The 16,875-nt window shown below is 31.6% G+C and overlaps 1 protein-coding gene across 1 annotated transcript; it reads left to right on the top strand.

Annotated features, from left to right (window-relative positions):
* The first annotated feature begins 11,757 nt into the window (after positions 1-11,757).
* On the top strand, positions 11,758-15,795 carry LOC25493086 (receptor-like protein kinase HSL1). The gene is made up of 2 exons (XM_013601494.3): positions 11,758-14,462; positions 14,898-15,795. Exons 1-2 carry the CDS (start codon positions 11,855-11,857, stop codon positions 15,287-15,289), a joined length of 3,000 nt encoding a protein of 999 aa, XP_013456948.1. The 5' UTR covers positions 11,758-11,854; the 3' UTR covers positions 15,290-15,795.
* The last annotated feature ends 1,080 nt before the right edge of the window (positions 15,796-16,875 follow it).

Genomic DNA, 16,875 nt, shown 5'->3' with positions numbered 1-16,875 from the left:
TATTTAAATTAATAGTTTAATGAGTTATATTTTTTTAGGAAAAAATATTTTCTATCATTTACAATTATAATAACAATATTTTATTTTTCAAAAGTGTTGTCGAAGCAAAATTCAACTTTTTTTAATTTTTTATTACTTATAATAGTGAATATTTATTATTTTTTCAATAAAATGTAAATAATTAGTATGATTCTTATAAATGAAATGATATTTTTTCTTATGAAATAATATTTTCTAAAATATAAAAGTCGACGAATAGCTATTTTTTACATAAAAATGATCGTTAACTTATTGATTTATGAAACAGGAGTACCGGTACACCTTAATTTAAGGGTGTATCGTAGAAACTCCCAATAATAATAATAATACGATAAATGCTAACTTGTGCCTCTCCATATTAGGAGTTAAAATTCTCTCAAGGTTAAAAAAATTCATGATAGAAATATATGTATCGAAAGTCGTACATTTAACTTTTTAAAAGTTAAAATATTATGTTTTTTAATATAAAGTTGCTCTTTTTAAGTTTTTTAACATGTACTTTATCCGTTGTCAATTATAAATAAATTTAACTTTTTAGATTCATTCAGTTAATGATGTATGGACCACATGTAACTGAATGAACTTAGATAGTTAAATTTACCTATAATTAGCAACTGATGGAATACCTTTTAAGACACATGTATCATAAGCATGCCCCCCTAACGGTTAGTAATTTCTTACTTTGCTTCTGAGGCAAGACAGGGCCAGTAAAATCATTGACTTTTGTACATGTTTTTACCTTGTTCATGAATCTTGACTCTTGAGATTTGAGAGTATGTAACTTTAAGACATCCAATTTTTAATGAAGACATTTGAGAGTATTTTTGCTACAACATGTAAAATTAACAACATTACATTGCATTAGAGACTTTATTCAAAAAAGTTACACAATGATATGAAAAAGTTACAAATATGATTGAAAAGTTACATATTTTGTAAAAAAAAATAAAAAAATTGATGGAAAATAAAAGCAAGCACGACATATTTTGTTATAATTGGATCTTCAAAAACTTTACTAGTGTTTTTTTATTTACTTTCCTTAATTACTACTTCAAAATTATGTCTTCAAGATTGTGGAATTACTGGCCCCAGCCAAGTGGACCCTTATGGTGAACCTTTGCTTCTAGTCTAGAACTAATTAATTGAGTAAAAATATATACGAGCACTTGTTTGTAAACTAGTTGACAAATCTATATGAATCACTCCAATAAACTTTCACTATTCACAAAGTTATAATCGATGTTTCACCTTTCAACTTCAAATGTTTCAATCATGGGATATAGCGTGGAGGAAGTGATGATGAGTTGCATGGACCGTAAAAGGTTTAGCCGGATTTTTACGTTACAAAGGCACAAACAAGCATGTTGATAGAGCAATAGCCCTTCAAAATCATGAAGGATGCATCTTTTTCTCTCCTTAATAATTGACAACATGAACTTTTTGTTCAATCGGTTTTGCTTTCTTTATCTACTAGTCATTTATTTGTTTCTGACCATTTCCCTCAATTTGAGGTAGGTAGGGAAAGGAATTTACTATTGATGATATTTGATGGTGTATGCATCTAAAGTGTTATGTGTGCACCACATAACATGAACAGAAAACCGTCTAACTAATTATGTCTTTTAAATTGAGAAGAAAAAAAAATCATGTCTTTATCCCACATTGCATGTATGGAGAACTAAGACAAATTTTCATGAGACCTTCTTTATTGAAACAATATTAATTTTAGAATTTTTTTTATTAATTTTAATTTTAAAAATAGTGGAGTACGTTGCTTTTTATTTAAGTAATAAAAAAAAAAATTATATTTTTAGACGAAGACTTAGCGTGTGTTTGGGTTAGCTTATACGTAACCAAACATGAGCATCTAGGCCCCTCACCATGAAAAAAAAAAACAAGAAACTACTATTTATAGCATTAGAAAAACGCACGATAGTGGCCCTTTTACCGCGGTTCCAAACAAACCACTAATACGATGGTTGGTTGGGCCAACCCTCTCTTTCTATCAAAATATATAGTCAAAAAAACAATTTTAACTACTAAAATGCAGCGACAAACCTACCAAGTTCACATGCAATGATTTACACCATTTGAATACATATACACCATTCCTTTTATGAATGAAGGGTATACTAGCATCTACACTACACTTCACTCCTATGTCTAAAAAGGAATCAGTACCACCAACCAACACTTGAAGGCCTCCATTTGTGTGTTTCTACTTTCCTATACGTATTATACTTTCCGTCTTTTAACTTTGCTTGTATTCCCTTTTATACTTCAATAATAATAAAGGATAAATGTGTATACAAAAAAAATAGTACTAAAGAGAAGTGCTTAATCCTTTGGCTATAGACCACTAAAGACTTTGTATTCTAGTGCTGAAGTCTTGTACATGACATGCCTCTACCACTCAATTCTACTTTTTCTTATTCTACCCAGCACATGTGACTGGATGGATATGATGGATAATTGCAAAATGCAAGTTACAAAATACATGCTAAGGGAATATTCATCCATCAATCAATTTTCCATCTTGGGATGTTATCTCTAGTTGAATCCTCTAATAATAAATTATCTCTCTCTAATCAGGTACCTAGATGGTTATATACTCTAGTAGCTTGTTTGGATGTGCGGTGGAATAAGTTTTCTCGCGTCCCAAAGCAAAAATTGCAGTTATTTGGAAAAGCTACTATATGTAGTTTCACTGCAAACGTGGTTCCTAGCGTGATTTTTGCTTGATGTGGAAATAGCACCGCATAACCAATGTTTTAAAAATCGAACTGAATCGATCAATACAACCATTTGAACCGAGAACAAATTAGGTTTGTTGTTTGGTTTGATTACATGTTTTTAGTTTTTTACCAAGTTTCAATTCTAGTACAAGACTATGCAAAAGAGAACTGTTCTGCCTTGGACAAACTGGTATAAATCGGGTCAGAAAAAGATTCACATATGATATTCTGTCACATGGTACAATGATTCAAATCTTATACCAATGCTGCTATTTAAGGCATTGAGCAAGAGTTTACTTCCATTATTATCAACTTGTGATAATGAATTACATACAGAATAATGCAATCCAATAACATTTTCTCGACCATAGAATTTGACACCAGTTAGGCAGTTTCAATGATGAAACAATTCATGGCCCTGACCCATCTCTTGCTTCAAGATTATACATCAAAATAGCATCAACAATGCATCATCACCATCTTGCCATCATGTCATGACTTGATTTCACAATGATTGTTAAAAATGACATTAATCTTTTATATAAGAAATGTTAATTGATGCCTCCTAGAGAACTGGTTAAGGAAGCAAATATAATATGACAGTTGAATTTGTGCAATCAACTCCTCAAAAATCTAAAAAGTATTATTTTTAACTTAAAACTTTTTATTTTATTTTATTTCCTTAACCAGGTATTTGAAGGGCACCGGTTAACATGACTAATCTTTTATATGGATGAGAAACAAATATGATAATTTATGCACAACATTAGCTGGCCAATCTAGTCACTAATTTATGTGACTAATTAAAAGCCTCAAACGCGTTTTGCATCTTTGATTAACTAAAACATGTTGCTTAAATCTTAATTGGACACTTGTCAAAAGAATCCTAATTGGTTGGTGCTTGATATGTGAAACAATCATCATGAAATAAAAAAAGGAAACTAAAGTAATTAAGAGTTGGTGTGAGCTTAATCTTTTTGGTATACCCTTTCTCTTTAGGCCCCAGAAGAGGAGAGGTGGTGTAGTTTGTAGAATATGCATGTGTTCCCATATGAATCATTGATTTGTCTTGTAAATAATTTGATGAAAGTTCATGCTTGCAATATATACATTACATTATACAACTTACTGTATGTTATTTTATAATTGGCATTTGTCAAAAAAGAATGTTGTGTTAAATTATTCAGATTAAGGGAATAAATATGTACTTACTGGGATCTTCCCCAAATCTCATTCCACTAATCATTCACAACATTAGGAAACAAGAGTGTTTGTACCAAAAGTTGAAAAAATAAAATTTCCCCAAAGTGGCTTCAAAGTACTCCTTTTCCACAGTTTATAAACAGAGAAAGTCCTATGGCACTATGAAAAAGTGAGAGATGGTAGCATGAGGAAAACTAGGTAGACTTGGAAGTGTAAGACGACAATAATGAACATACTCAAATGGGTTGGATCCACCTTTAACTTTACTCTCATTTCGAACCTTTCTCTATCTTCATAGTTTTTTTTTTTTTTTAAGTAATCTAGTGGCTAGAGCTCATACAATTTAATTGTGGAGAAGTAGGGTGTTTGGGGTTCGAACCCCGACCCCTACATATAACGTGCAATATTCCTACCAACTGAGCTAAGCTCACGATGATTCTCTACCTTCATAGTTAATATAATGAACCAGGTTTGCACACTTACACCCTAAACCATATAACAATTTTTTTTAGTAAACGATCAAATTGGACTATGCCTTTGTATCAAACTTTTAAATTGGTCTTTAATTCTATTAATAACTTAAAATAGTCTTTGTCAAACTTGTCTCAAATTGGTCCATGACTCTATTAGTTACTTTATATTTTGAGTGTTAATGGCTCAATGTCTTTTGAATATTATTTAGTGGTTAATGATATAATGCCTTTTGGATCTTATTTGATACATTAATGAGTTAAAATACAAAAGAACTAATAGAGTTTGAGACCAATATGATAAACATTTGACAAAGACACACCATTTTGAGTTATTATTAATATAGTCAGAGACCAGTTTAGGTATTACGTATAAAGACATGGACCAATTTGGTGATTTACTCTTTCAAAAGACCTTGAACTAAATTTCCTAAAAAAATAAAATTGTTGGACCACTATTTTTTTTTTTTCATCTGATAAAGTAAAACAATGTGAAAACCTGCTACAATATTTTTCCTTGATTTTGAATCAGATTTTAAGTCATTATTGAAGAATGTGCTTTGGATTGTCTATTTAGTAAGGACCACAAGTTACAACTGAATAGATTTTGAAAACCCTTTATATAGATTATTACTATCGTACATAAGTGTGATAAAGTTTAAAAATGTATCTTTAACTTCCCTAATTTTTATTTTTTTATGAAATTGGCTCGCTGTACTTCTTTTTTTATTTGTATCTCTTTTTCCGAAAATCTTTATCCTCTGAAAAAGAAATGGATTTGTCTACCTTTTGGCAAATGTATACAGCTTCTAAATATTTTTATAATGTTGTGTAATGCAATCTTACATCATGAATGAGCATGACAAACACCAAACGGAACCTTCTCTTTGCTTATTTTTCGATTTTTTTTTTCATCTGGGAATTGGGATTATGAACTTTTTGTAGCATGAGCAAATCTATTTCTACTTCATCTTCGTGAGGTTAGCTCAGTTAATATGAACAATGCATACTATATATAAGGTTTAGGATTCGAATCCGGCCACTCAAAAAAATCTATTTCTACTTTCCTAAACTATTTATCTTCATTTGATCTTCTTGAGAATTATACGCATGTGTGCATGTGAAAGTGACTTATGTATGAATTGGACATATCCACTATCTACTGTCCATTTTACATTGAGCGTATCACAACCGAGTCAACCAAGATTGTTACTTTCTTTCTTGTAAAAGAAACATATTTAGAAGCTGTATACATTTGCCAAAAGGTAGACAAATCCATTTCTTTTCAGAGGATAAACATTTGCCAAAAGGTAACTTTAATTATTTTGTTTCAATTATTAATTTTTTTTACATAATTTTTTAAGTAACAGTGTTAAAAAACTAAATTAGTCTACTAAAATTGACATCATTAAAGATTAATCGCTTCCACTAGACTCTAACTCATGTTACTTCTCAACATTATTTTTAATTACTGTAAATTACTATGATAAATTGAGAAACAAAACAAAAAGTCAGAATTGAGATAAATTGACTGTACCACAACCGTGTTGAAGGGTGCAAACAGCAAAGAAAACGCTTTTATGTTTCTTTACCCATGCGCATGCATGTTGTATAAAGTGTAAAAACCAATTTACTTCAGTCACTATTTAGTCTTCATACCATACCGGTATTCAAAATGATAACCAATGCTTCTTTGCTACCAAACCAAATAAAGAAAAAAATTCGAGGTTCACACACACTTTACAACAACAAGGAGACAATAAATAGCATCAATTGTAGAACACGTAACCATATATGAGGACAATATTCACTGTGCATGTTATGCACACACACTATACATCTAATTAACCAATATCGTGATAAATACACATGTCTAATATTTGAGCATATTCAATCCTATTTTAGCAGGCCAAGTAGTCATATAATAAGGTGATCATTGAATTTTCTTCCATGTTTTCCCGCGGGTGACATGCTATGAATCTATGATCGGCAAAACAGTTTTCACCTAACTATTCAAGTTCATAAAAACATATGATTAGAGTTATACATTTAGCTACAATAACACAACACAACGATGACTTGACATGTCTAAATTCTAATCAAATTGTTCCGGCTCAAAACCATTTGTCCCCCAACTGTTCTTCTATTACCTAGGGTGTTATAAGATACTTCCTCTCTTCCTAAATATAAGCATTTATTTGACTACAAATTTAATCCTTAAATTACTATATACAATTATTGTTTCTTTTTCAAACAAACACCTAATTAATACTACTAAGTGTGTTATTATAATATAAAAAGACAAAATATACTACATACACATATAGGGTGGGCTTGATTTACTAAAAAAAATAAAGATCATGACAGAATAACTCTAATTGTCCAGTGTTTGATTTGTAAAACTGTTTCAGATACAGAATAAACTGGAGGCAAGGGACAGGACAAAAACTCATATTTTTGTTCCTCACCAAACCACAGCACAACTTTTTGCCCCATATACAAGTTGTCTAAAATATCAAAATAGCATTTTGTCCCCCAAAAATCGTATAAAACAAAAATTTACTGAATGCCATAAAAATTTTGTCATGTGCTGTTCTGCCTTGTGTTGTACTATTTTATTTTGTACTGTTTTGTCTAGTTTTTACTGTTTTGCAAACCAAACATACCCATAAACACTATTTTAGGTACATTAATACTACATAAAATAGATACATTAAGTAAACTACCGATTTTTTTTTAAAGAAAGTAATTAAAGTATACGTACTTATTTATAGGGATGGAGAGATTAAACAAATAAATTAAATGTCTCTGTTATTTAGACAAAAAACATACCGAATATAACAATGGTGGTATTTATTTTGGGATAGTACTAGCAAGTGTCTTTAGGACACTGTTTAAGCATTTTTATATTGAAAATTGTGTATTTATGACTTTTATATGTGTTTCACTTATTTCTAAGCTAAAGTTTCCTTTTGTGAGTTCTTTAAACAATGCTCTTAGAGCATTCACAATGGTACTGAACTAATAAGGACTTCTTAAATAGATCTCACGTGTACACATCATTTATTTATAGTTTTTTTTAATAAAAATACATATTAAGGATCAAATGACTTCAATGGTAATACATGATTAGTATGGACTCCAATGAAAAATACCTAAATATGTTCCACTAACTTTACATTATTATATAAAAGTTAATGTTAATATCAATATTATTTCTTTCCTTCTAAAAGATGAGACAAACTTATACATATTTTATTATTTCTTTTGATCATGAGATCTGTTAGTTGCTGATGAGAGAAAATCATTATTTAATTATTTGTTAAATGTGAGATATTTGTTAAGTAAATGACCCTATTAACTTTTACGCCACTTGTTAAAAAAACATTTTATTTATTTTTTAGCTGATCTGTTTTTATATTGGTGATTTGATATCAAAATGTAATCATTAATGTTTAATGTTTTGTAGTTCTACTATATTACTACATGGGGGCCCCTTAAAGGATGCACATTATATGACCTTAGTTATGTAGCAACTACCTTATCAAAAAGAAAGTTATGTAGCAACAACCCACTTGTAAAACTTGGTAGTGAGTATTGAGAGTTATGAGTACCCTTTAAGCCAATACTAATAACTAAGAATCTACCCTATTACTTATTCTTGTCTTACATGAATCAAAAAAATTAAATACTAGTACGTCCTTCTTCAAAGAAATAGGTTATGGAATTTGCCAAATGCCACACTGAGGAAGCAATATATATCATATCATAATATTTGCAGTCTGTAGTAATTCCTCTGTCATATGGTCACCAACAGCTCAATGTACTGTTTTGAATGTAAATAAATCCAGTTGGTAGAGTTATATATGGGTTCCACCTATTTCTACTTTGAATAGGTGTCTTCTAATCAATTTTGATCGTTGTGTAGATATATGTATATGCCATGGTTAAAATTCAAATGCAGACACTGCAGAAGTTAGTTGATTCAAACATAAATGTATCCCAGAAGTGTATTTTCCCGTGACTTCCATTTAATTTGTTGAACGTCAATGGTCCTGTGGGGCATTGAAGAATGAGGAGCTAAATATCATGCACAACACATAGCCTTATCATTTAAAACCAGGACCAACTTAGTCTAAGGGAATAATTCATGTAAGAATATACTATTGCTTATAATTAAATTCAATCGCTAAAAAATTCAAAATAAAATTTAAATTATGAACAATGGCAATTTTGAGACAACTTTATTTTTTTCCTTTTCTTTTAAGACAAAAACAACAAAGAGAATAAAAACATAAAAAATGTTTTAAAATGATTGAATAAATATTAGTATTTCTCCTAATTTATTTTTTAAGAAACAAAACCAATCTAATGAAATTGGCAAGGTAAAAATCGAATCTGACACTTTGAATTTCTCTTAAACTTATGATTAAAAATGGCTCTAAAGTCTAAACTAGTACATGCACGGATGTCAGTGAGTCCAATTCTGAAGAGAGGAATTCAAAAATTAAACATTGAGATGATAAATTTCTAGATTCTATAACATCATCAAATTAAGCACTTCAAATCCTTGTTGGTTTAGTTTTTTGTTAATGCACCACCGAACTTTTCTTGCATAAATATGCGCATCACCAAACATATTAAAACCCACCAACCGAGTGATTACACAGAACTTTGTAGTTGACACATGGAGTAGATGATTGGTGGCGGGCATGCGACTCATTCAACACATTGACACGGTTATCGTGATATTGATCAACCATAATGTCATATTATATTGATCAACCACAATGTTAAGTGGCTTTCTTCTCTCTCATAAGATTTTTATTTTTTCTTCTCATTTGCAGCATTGGGGTTAAGTCCTCTCCATTTACTAAAATAAATGGGGTTTTGCAATTTAAAGAGAGATAGACACAAAAGAATAGATGGTGGGTCCTACCATTAAGTATGTCTCATCATCATTAATTATTTTTGGCAAATTCTATGGTACACTAAATCATCAAATTCATATTGAAACGAGTTGTTTTTTCGAAGAAAAAGAATTGTTTTCTATCATTAAAAATTACAATAATTAGATCTTAGTTACCGAAAGTGTCAGCGAAATAAAATTTTACACTTTTTTAATTTTTGTTACATATAACAAAGAATATTTATTATTTTTTATGAGAAAATGTTAAAAATTTAATATGATTCTTATAAACAATGAAATGATATTTATTCTTATAAAATGATGTCTTATAAAATATAAATATTGATAAATAACTCTTTATTTCATAAAGTAATCGTTAAATTGTAAATATTTGAAGATGGAGTACTGATACACCTCAATTTGTGAGGTGTACCGTAGAAGTTCCCTTTATTTTTTACATTTTTCAAAAATTTGCGTGTCTATAACTCTCCAAATTGTAAAAATGAAGAAGGACATAAATGAAGAAGATTTTGACCCATTGTGATTGATAATGTCAATATCACCTAAGTGCTATCCTAGTGATATTTAAACTAAGCAAAATTGATACCAGTACTATATTAGTAGCAGTAGTACTATTAATATTATCAACTCTTTCAATAAATATCAGTAAAGTACTCATTATAATTTTGATGACCAAAATTGTGTTTGATTCTCTAAAAATACTTGTGGGAATTTGTTTTTTTTATTATTAATAGTGTCATCTTAATTAATCAAACTCAATATCCAATGTGGTCTTTTTTGTGTGGAAGAGATGAACAAAACACAAGACCAAAATGAAGGAAACACAAGACCTTAATTTGAACGCCTGTCATTAACTCTCCATATTTAAAACTCGGAGCCTGGAATTGCGTCAAATCTGTGTAATCAAAGGAGAGCCATCCTTTGTTTTTTAAATGCGTAGGAGAAAAATAATGTTGCAAAAGAAAAGAAAAAAAATGTGCACATGCATTCATTCATGATTCATGTGTGCTGTTTTGGGAAGGAAAATAAATATTTCTCACTAATTTTACACTTTTTAAGCATACATTTGGTCCGTATTAAAAAAAAAAAAAATTAACCCTTTCAATTTTTTTTTACTGTAAACCCTTTCCATTTTTAATAATGTACTAATATTAGTTACTCCATTTTTTTCAATTAAATCATTAATTAATACTACCTCGGTCCAACTTTGAGGTGAAGTTTTTCATGAAACAAGCAAATATAGTTGCCCATACTTTAGTTAGAGCGACCTATTTTTGGGTTAATCACCGTATTTTTTATTCTTATCATTTTTGCATTGAATATTGGTTGATTTATGATAATAATTAACTTTACTTTAGTAAAAAAAATACTACCTCATTCCAAAAAAAAGCTTAGAAAGAGGAAGTCAATTTAATAATTATAGTCAATATTTAGATAGTCGAATAAATATTAGTCAAATTAAAAAGATTTCAATGAACTTTCATTCTCCGTTTCAAAATATAAGCAAATTTTACTTTTTAGGTTCATGCAATTAACTTTTTAGGTTCATGTATACATCATTAATTGCATGAACTTAAAAATTAAAATTTGCTTATATTTTAAAACGGATGGAGTATCTCATCATCATAATATGTATGTTTTTTTCTTAAGGGATCATAGTAATATGTATGTTATACCTAACACCAACATCAATAATGTATTTTGTCAATAAAAAAACATCAATAATGTATCATTTTCTTATCGGTTCAAAACCACCTTCCATCGGTTGTTAGTTGTTGCTACTTGTTACTTAAATTTAACTCACATTTTGTTTATTTATATGTGTAGAAAATAAATAAAAAGGAAAAAGTGAAGTTAAATAAAATAGAAGGTAGGAAAATTAACATGTCATTTCTTAATTGTATAATATCAATACGGAAGTTACTACTACCTCTGTTGTTTTTTAATTGCACTTTTGCAGAAATTTTTTGTTTTTAATTAATTGTCACTTTCAAAATTCAATATAACATTAAATGTTGTTTTAATATTGTTATCCTTGATTATTTATTGCAGAAAGAGAAATATATGAAATGAGATATTAAATTAGGAAGATTATTATAGAAAAAAGAAAAATTGTTGTATCAAAAATAATAAAATGCATTTGTTGTCTTGATTTATATAAAAAATTTAAAAGTAATAATTAAAAATGAACGGAAGAAGTATTATAAGATAAATGACCCTGTCTTCTTGTAAGAACGAACGAAAGAAAAAGAGCACTGTCGTCAACCATCAAATTTAAAATTTCCTTTCACAAAGAAATTCCAAGTTTCCACCGATGCCAACTCAGCACAAGTTGCATATTTTGTTCCTAAAAACAAACACAGTAATCAGTACCACAGTACCATGCGTGGTACACTACACTCAAATACTCTCTCTCTTTGAAACAGATAAATAAATTGATACCATTCCTTCATTCACCATTCACATTCACATTCACAATGGGAACACTAGTCCATTTGATCTGCATTCTACTAACAATCTTAACCCTTTCAACAAACGTAAAATCTTTAAACCAAGAAGGTTTATACCTCTACCAATTCAAACTCACCTTAGACGATCCAGACTCAACACTCTCTTCATGGAACCCTCGAGACACAACTCCTTGTAACTGGTACGGTGTACGCTGTGACTCCACAAACACCACCGTAACTGAACTTAATCTCTCCAACACCAACATTCAAGGTCCATTCACAGCCTCAATCCTCTGTCGTCTCCCTAATCTCTCCTCCATTAACCTCTTTAACAACTCCATTAACCAAACTTTTCCTCTTCAAATCTCCCTCTGTCAAAATCTCATTCACCTTGATCTCTCTCAGAATCTTTTAACCGGTTCTCTTCCAGAAACTTTACCTCTTCTTCCTAAACTTATTTACCTTGACCTTACCGGTAATAATTTCTCAGGTCCTATACCTTTATCTTTCGGATCATTTAAATCACTTGAAATACTTTCATTAGTTTCAAATCTTCTAGAAGGTACTATTCCACCTTCACTTGGAAATATAACTAGTTTGAAAATGCTTAACCTCTCTTACAACCCGTTTTACCCGGGTCGGATTCCACCGGAAATTGGTAATTTAACAAACCTTGAAGTGCTTTGGTTAACACAATGCAACCTCGTTGGTGTTATTCCTGAAACACTTGGAAAGCTTAAGAAACTTAAGGATTTGGACCTTGCTTTAAATGATTTATATGGTTCTATTCCGAGTTCGCTCACTGAATTAACAAGTTTGATGCAGATTGAGTTGTATAATAACTCGTTATCAGGTGAGTTACCTAAGGGAATGGGGAACTTGAGTTCTTTACGGCTTCTTGATGCGTCAATGAATCATTTAACAGGGAGGATTCCGGCTGAGCTTTGTTCATTACCGTTGGAGAGTTTGAATCTTTATGAGAATCGTTTTGAAGGTGAGTTACCGGCGAGTATAGCGAACTCACCGAATTTGTATGAGTTGAGGTTGTTTGGAAACCGGTTAACTGGAAGGCTGCCGGAGAATTTAGGGAAGAGGTCGCCGTTGAGGTGGCTTGATGTTTCGAGTAATCAGTTTTGGGGGAATATTCCGGCGAGTTTGTGTGATTTTGGTGAGTTGGAGGAGGTTTTGATGATATATAATCTGTTCACCGGTGAGATACCGGCGAGTTTGGGGACTTGTCAGAGTTTGACGCGTGTGAGATTGGGTTTTAATCGGTTTTCCGGTGAGGTTCCGGCGGGTATCTGGGGTCTTCCTCATGTGTATCTTCTTGAGCTTGCTCATAACTCGTTTTCGGGTTCTATTTCGAAGACTATTGCTGGAGCAGGGAACCTTTCGTTGTTGATATTGTCCAAGAATAATTTATCTGGAACTGTTCCTGATGAGGTTGGGTGGTTGGAAAATCTTGTTGAGTTTTCTGCTGGTGATAATATGTTCACTGGTTCACTTCCTGATAGTTTGGTGAATCTTGGCCAGCTTGGGATTCTTGATTTTCACAACAATAGGCTCTCTGGGGAACTACCAAAGGGGATTCATAGTTGGAAGAAGTTGAATGATTTGAATTTGGCTAACAATGAGATTGGTGGAAAGATTCCTGATGAGATTGGGAGTTTGTCTGTGCTTAATTTTCTTGATCTTTCTAGGAATCAGTTTTCTGGGAAAATCCCTCATGGGTTGCAGAATTTGAAGCTTAATCAGCTTAATTTGTCTTATAATCGTTTTTCTGGAGAACTACCTCCTCAATTGGCTAAGGAAATGTATAGGTTAAGTTTCCTTGGGAATCCTGGTTTGTGTGGAGATTTGAAAGGATTGTGTGACGGTAGGAGTGAAGTGAAGAATTTGGGTTATGTTTGGTTGCTTCGAGCAATTTTTGTTCTTGCTCTTTTGGTGTTCTTAGTTGGTGTTGTTTGGTTTTACTTTAGGTACAAAAATTTCAAGGACTCAAAAAGGGCTTTTGATAAATCGAAATGGACTTTGATGTCGTTTCATAAACTGGGTTTCGGTGAAGATGAAATTTTAAATTGTCTTGACGAAGATAATGTCATTGGAAGTGGTTCTTCCGGTAAGGTTTACAAGGTTGTACTTAACAGTGGAGAAGCTGTTGCTGTGAAGAAGATATGGGGAGGGGCTAGGAAGGAAGTGGAGAGTGGAGATGTTGAGAAAGGTAGGGTTCAAGACAACGCTTTCGATGCAGAGGTTGACACATTGGGAAAAATTAGACACAAGAACATTGTCAAGTTATGGTGTTGTTGTACCACAAGGGATTGCCAACTCTTGGTTTATGAGTATATGCAAAATGGTAGTCTTGGTGATTTGCTTCATAGCAGTAAAGGAGGGTTGTTGGATTGGCCAACAAGATACAAGATAGCTGTGGATGCTGCAGATGGACTCTCTTATCTCCATCATGACTGTGTTCCCCCAATTGTTCATAGAGATGTTAAATCTAACAATATCTTGTTGGATGGAGACTTTGGTGCAAGGGTGGCAGATTTTGGACTAGCTAAAGTAGTCGAAACCACTGCGAAAGGAATTAAATCCATGTCCATCATAGCTGGTTCTTGTGGCTATATTGCACCAGGTTAGCATTTTAATTTCTTCATTTTATTTCATTTTTCTGCATATGTTCTATGTAGTCCTACTTTTTAACAACCTGAGGTAAATTTAGTGTTAGTACTTGTGTTCTTGTGCTTGACTCATAGTATATGGCTTATTAGGAACTACAAGTCACAATGTTAGTATCATGCATGGGCAATGCTTTCATTATCTTTGTTGCTTAGTGAAAAGTGTTCTGTTTTTGTTGGTATTCTAGCTACTTGGTATTATTATATAGTATGGATATATCATGGTGTCTAAGTATCTGTTTTCTAGCATATTTTAATTTTCTTTTGAACTTTACAATACAATTATCCACTTAGTTTCATATGATACACATTTTTTCCTATTAAAAGTTTCCTAATGTTTAGTATCTCTGTTTCTTTAGATACAAACTGACATGATCCCATTTCTCCTGCAGAATATGCATACACACTCAAAGTGAACGAGAAGAGCGACATTTATAGTTTTGGTGTTGTTATACTTGAATTAGTTACTGGAAGACGCCCTGTGGATCCTGAGTTCGGAGAGAAAGATTTGGTTAAATGGGTTTGCACTACATTGGATCAGAAAGGCGTAGATCATGTACTTGACTCAAGGCTTGATTCATGTTTCAAAGAAGAAATTTGCAAGGTTTTCAACATTGGCCTCATGTGTACTAGTCCTCTTCCAATCAACCGGCCTTCAATGAGAAGAGTAGTGAAGATGTTGCAAGAGGTAGGAATAGAGAACCAAATGAAACCTGCCAAGAAAGATGGAAAATTATCCCCTTATTACTATGATGATGCCTCAGACCATGGAAGTGTTGCTTGAATCAGTGAAATCCTTGCAAGAGTTGGATTCTTTGATTCTGAATGTGGGGAGTTTGAAGCTTTTATTTTATACTATAACTCTATAAGCCAACTTCTCTCTATTATCTTTTCCACGCATGCTCTTTGCTTTACAAAGTGGACTAAAGAAAAGAGATGATTTTGATTTTTTTTATTTGGGGGGAAATTAGAGGTTTGAGAAGTTGATGTTTTTACCCTATAAAGTAGGTCCGAATCAAGGTGCATCCCTACCAAATTTAAGTTGGTGTTAGTTAATAGTTAGTATTACTGACTCTTGTATTCAGGAAATCTATTTCCATACTTGAAAAAAAAACTGTTTCTATCAATTCCGTTAGGTACATTAGTTAAAACTTAAAAAGATTTTTACCTGCCTCTTGGGTGGGTTAGGTAGGTGGCTTCAAAATTGTGAATTTTGTTTTCATATCTTTTGTTATGGGAAGGTGTTATCATTGGACCAAAAGAGAATCTAAGTGGAATCAAACTTTAATACACATATCTAATAGTAACTAGTAATAACTTTTGCCCACATAAATATCAATGGAAACCATTTGGGTTGATTTGATGACGTTCACTTGAAACTTTGGAGTGTGTTTTTAAGGTCTTAGATTCGATTTTTCATGATGTCAATTTGGGTATGTTAATTTAGTTTCTTCAAAAAGAAAAAGTGCAGCTTGGATGATAAGTTCTATTAACATTAATATGCAGGAGTTGATATTTCACCTCGAAATTCTCCATTTCTTCAAACTTATACCGTGTGATTTTAGTCATTAAACTGTTTGAAAAAGAAAAAAAAGAATTAGTAAAGATTTGGCTATCATCATTTTACAAGTGTTTTATAAAATTGAGTTAGCCTAGTTGCATTTTCAGCATCAGAGTTTGTTATGTTTGGGAACTGATTTTGTATCAATGGTGTCTCTTTTTTCATGTGTGGATGACAAGTAAAAAACAAAAAGAATCAATGATGCCACTTTTCATGTGTGGATGACAACTGACAAGTAAAAAAAGAATCTAAAAGTGAAAGGTTGATGTTTTCTGTTTTGTATGTTGAGCTAAAAAAGGGACAATAGGGTAAAACCCAAACTAGTCGAACAGAGAAATGGGTGGATATATTGGTTGATTGCTAGTTAAGTACCTCATTTTACGTAACTTATGATTGGCTATTTTGCGTGTAAAAATTTGATGGACTGTAACTTTCGATCGTCTTTTTTTAATAAAGTGAATAATTTTGAGGTGTTTATTGAGGAATCATCGGTATAATGAGCTTTACCCAAAGTGCAAATATCATGATTTTTCAGTAGGCCCAACCAGATGTTTTATTGGGAAATTTCACCGTACACCGTTACATTTATACCCTCACTCCAACATTTTATCTAAACCACCCACTTTACCCTCTTATATAAAGTAAAAATCCTCATATTTTGGCATTTCTTCAACATGAATTTTCTATTCACACGAGGAGAGAAAGAGAGAGAGCGAAAATGTTGTTAAACTAAGATGAAACACAACATAATAAATTGATTCATTCTGCCATTTAAAAAAATTGATTCATTCTTAATTCAATTATGAAAT

The sequence above is a fragment of the Medicago truncatula genome, chromosome 4, assembly GCF_003473485.1.
Source record: "Medicago truncatula cultivar Jemalong A17 chromosome 4, MtrunA17r5.0-ANR, whole genome shotgun sequence".
Taxonomy (NCBI): Eukaryota; Viridiplantae; Streptophyta; class Magnoliopsida; order Fabales; family Fabaceae; genus Medicago; species Medicago truncatula.
This window is presented reverse-complemented; position numbering and strand designations above follow the sequence as displayed.